The 2743-nt window shown below is 37.1% G+C and overlaps 1 protein-coding gene across 2 annotated transcripts in view; it reads right to left on the reverse strand.

Moving 5' to 3' along the window:
* Window positions 1–466: 466 nt before the first annotated feature.
* LOC106946731 (hematopoietic progenitor cell antigen CD34) overlaps window positions 467–2743 on the reverse strand; it is a 21303-nt gene continuing 19026 nt past the window's right edge. For both annotated transcript variants that reach the window (XM_015031320.1, XM_015031318.1), the window contains exons 7-8: window positions 1950–2099; window positions 467–1197 (exon numbers count right to left, since the gene is read on the reverse strand). In XM_015031320.1, the coding sequence (XP_014886806.1) occupies window positions 1009–1197; window positions 1950–2099 (339 nt within the window). In that variant the 3' untranslated portion in view covers window positions 467–1008. The remainder of the gene's footprint in view (window positions 1198–1949; window positions 2100–2743) is intronic.

Below are 2743 nucleotides of genomic sequence, written 5' to 3' on the forward strand. Positions count from 1 at the left end.
AGAACAACCTGGATTTTAGTAACAAAAACATTTTATGAATATGGAAACAAACATATTTATACATAGAGAACATTGTGAAAGAGAAATTAAAAAATGCTTAACATTGGAGTGGAAGATATGCTTTACAAAAAGAAGTAGGGATTTTCTTTTTCATCCTGACAACTGGGAATCTCCCACTCTGTTATGTAAACAAGCTAATTGTCCTTATAATTCCCTAAGACAGTAGTAAAAGTTGAAAATTCAAATTTGTTGCAAAAAATAGTAAAAAAAAACAAAAACACAATTATAAAAACCACACTGGCATAAAACAGAGATGCACTTTTGATCCTGCCTTGAGTGAGCTTTGACTGAAGGTCAGCTGCAGAGGTTTGGTTGTTCAGCAGGAATAAAACAAGCTGGGAACTACAAAACTTTCCACTGACGTTTATAGAAACACTGTGCATGTGGTTTTCCATCTAACTTTTTGCACAATAATACTAATGTGATCTTTGGGTTCAAAGAGAAAATACCTGTTTGGGTTGTCTTTTAAATTCACGTCAAGGCAACAATGGATTCTTTGAAACAAGCATAGAAAAAACGTGTCTGTTATTTTTATCAAAACATCAGGCCTATTTTCAGCTAGAAGGCATCACTTTGTGGATTAAAGTACAAAAGGATTTTCTGCTTCTTTGTCAGAGATCAACAATACATCCTTGGCATGACTTCATGATTCTACAGATATTGTCACAATAAGACTGAAGTCAGAACAGTTATGAAACTCAGAGTCTCTCTGTCAGTGTGAGCAGACTTCTGCTAACTTCTGCAAAGATTAGTGTTCTCAAACTTTTCACATTACAGGCACTATCATCATTTCGTCATCATTTGCATCTTCATATGGAGTCTTGCTGGTTGAGTAAGAGCAGATGGAGATGTGAATGTTTGTGATTGATTCAAGTTGAATTTGTCTCAGATAAACAGAGAGGTTAGTAGGTGACTGGCACAATGGGATGTTGAAGGGCGTTCCTTGATTCACATCTCTGTGTCAGCCACTGGGTTCTGGGTGGCAGAGTGTCCGTTGGTGGTTGGGGTGGGATTGGTCCCGTTTTCAGGTGGAGACTCTCCATTGGCGGTAGGTTTGTCTGCAGGCTCCTGAGGCAGTGGGGCCACAGATACCAGGGTGTTGGCCTGGTTCTCCTCATCCACCTGGAAAGACTCAGCCTAAGGAGAGAACAGATCCACAGCTTTAGAACGAAGCTTATGTTGGATTGGCCGAGATTTAACCTAAATCATAGCAGGGAAGTTTGTAGGAAAGTGTGTAAGGAGAGTAGATTATGCATTTCTTTTAGAGGTTTATGGGATTTTGCTTTGAGTTCTCTGTAAGACTTTAGCTCTGTTTTGACTTTGGGAAACATTTGCAAACGTGTAAGTGGGTACAACTTGAACGTGAAATATTCATAGATAGTCAGATCATTAGTGCTCCAGTTATCCTACATTTTGTTCAACAGTTTGGCCTCAAATTTAACAAGAACTCTGTAAACAATTTCACAGGCGTGCCTCCATATGTAATTGCTTTAAAAGATGATGTCATATAATTTAGAAAAAACACTAAATCATGTGCAGCTCTCTGGCAAGAAACTAAAGAAAAAACAGCTTAAAGGAGTTTATGTCGCTCTGCGTCACGTAACAGTCAAGCGTGTCCTCCCTTTAGTCATCTAGAAAAATTAAATCCATGTGTTGTTGTTGCTTTCAGATAGACTGTTTGCTCAATTTACTCAGCATGTTGAGATTCAACATTATTGTTTTAAGATTTCTGTTCATGTTGTGTGTAAAAGCCCAGCATGTCATGCTCAGTGTTATTCTCAATGTTGAGTAAGAGGATAAGAATTGTGATCTGAAAACTGAAGTGGCAGTAGCCACTTCAGTTTTTAGCATTGTTTGTGTAAACATTGTGACAACAATAAGCAACTCACCAGTCTGACACCTTTGGAGTTCTTGCGGTGCGTCTTCAAGTAATATAATCCAATCAGCAGCGCAGCCAGCAGCAGGCCAGAAAGCAGTAAGGAAACCAGTACCAACTTTGAGTTCTTCCGCCAGCGAGGAGTGGCTCCGTGGACACCAGTCTGACAGAAGAACAATTAAGTGTACTGTAAGTCAGGCAAATAATCATTGATAATATTTAAGTGATACTGCTTTTATAAGAAGAACATAACCCAAAGAAAGTCAGCACAGCACAAATAAAATGAGAACAACCTGGATTTTAGTAACAAAAACATTTTATGAATATGGAAACAAACATATTAATATGTTTGTTTCCGTTCTTAAACATAGGATCACCACCACAACACATGAATGAGAGCAGGCTAAACATGACACTAAAACTCTACATTCAATGTAAAATTGCACTTCTTTTCAGCTGATTGGGTTAAACTTCACATTTTTATCTTTCAAACATCTTCAGGCAGAAGGAGCTCATGTCTGACATCCCAGAGAAACCCCAGTTCCTGTTTTTTTTCTTCCACAATAGTAATGAAATACATTCAGTGGTTAGTTCAAAAGGACTTATTTAAACTGCACAGTTAGTGTTGTTGCAATCACATTGGGAGGGTTCACCTTTGGCTGACATCATGACATCAGTGCTAATGTTAAGCTTACTTCATGTGGACCTTTTCATTGATACAATTTTAGCAGATCTTCAACATTAAATTATATATATATATATATATATATATATATATATATATATATATATATATATATATATATA

Source organism: Poecilia latipinna, unplaced genomic scaffold (genome assembly GCF_001443285.1).
Source record: "Poecilia latipinna isolate Pla-1442-1.1 unplaced genomic scaffold, P_latipinna-1.0 Scaffold202, whole genome shotgun sequence".
Taxonomy (NCBI): domain Eukaryota; kingdom Metazoa; phylum Chordata; class Actinopteri; order Cyprinodontiformes; family Poeciliidae; genus Poecilia; species Poecilia latipinna.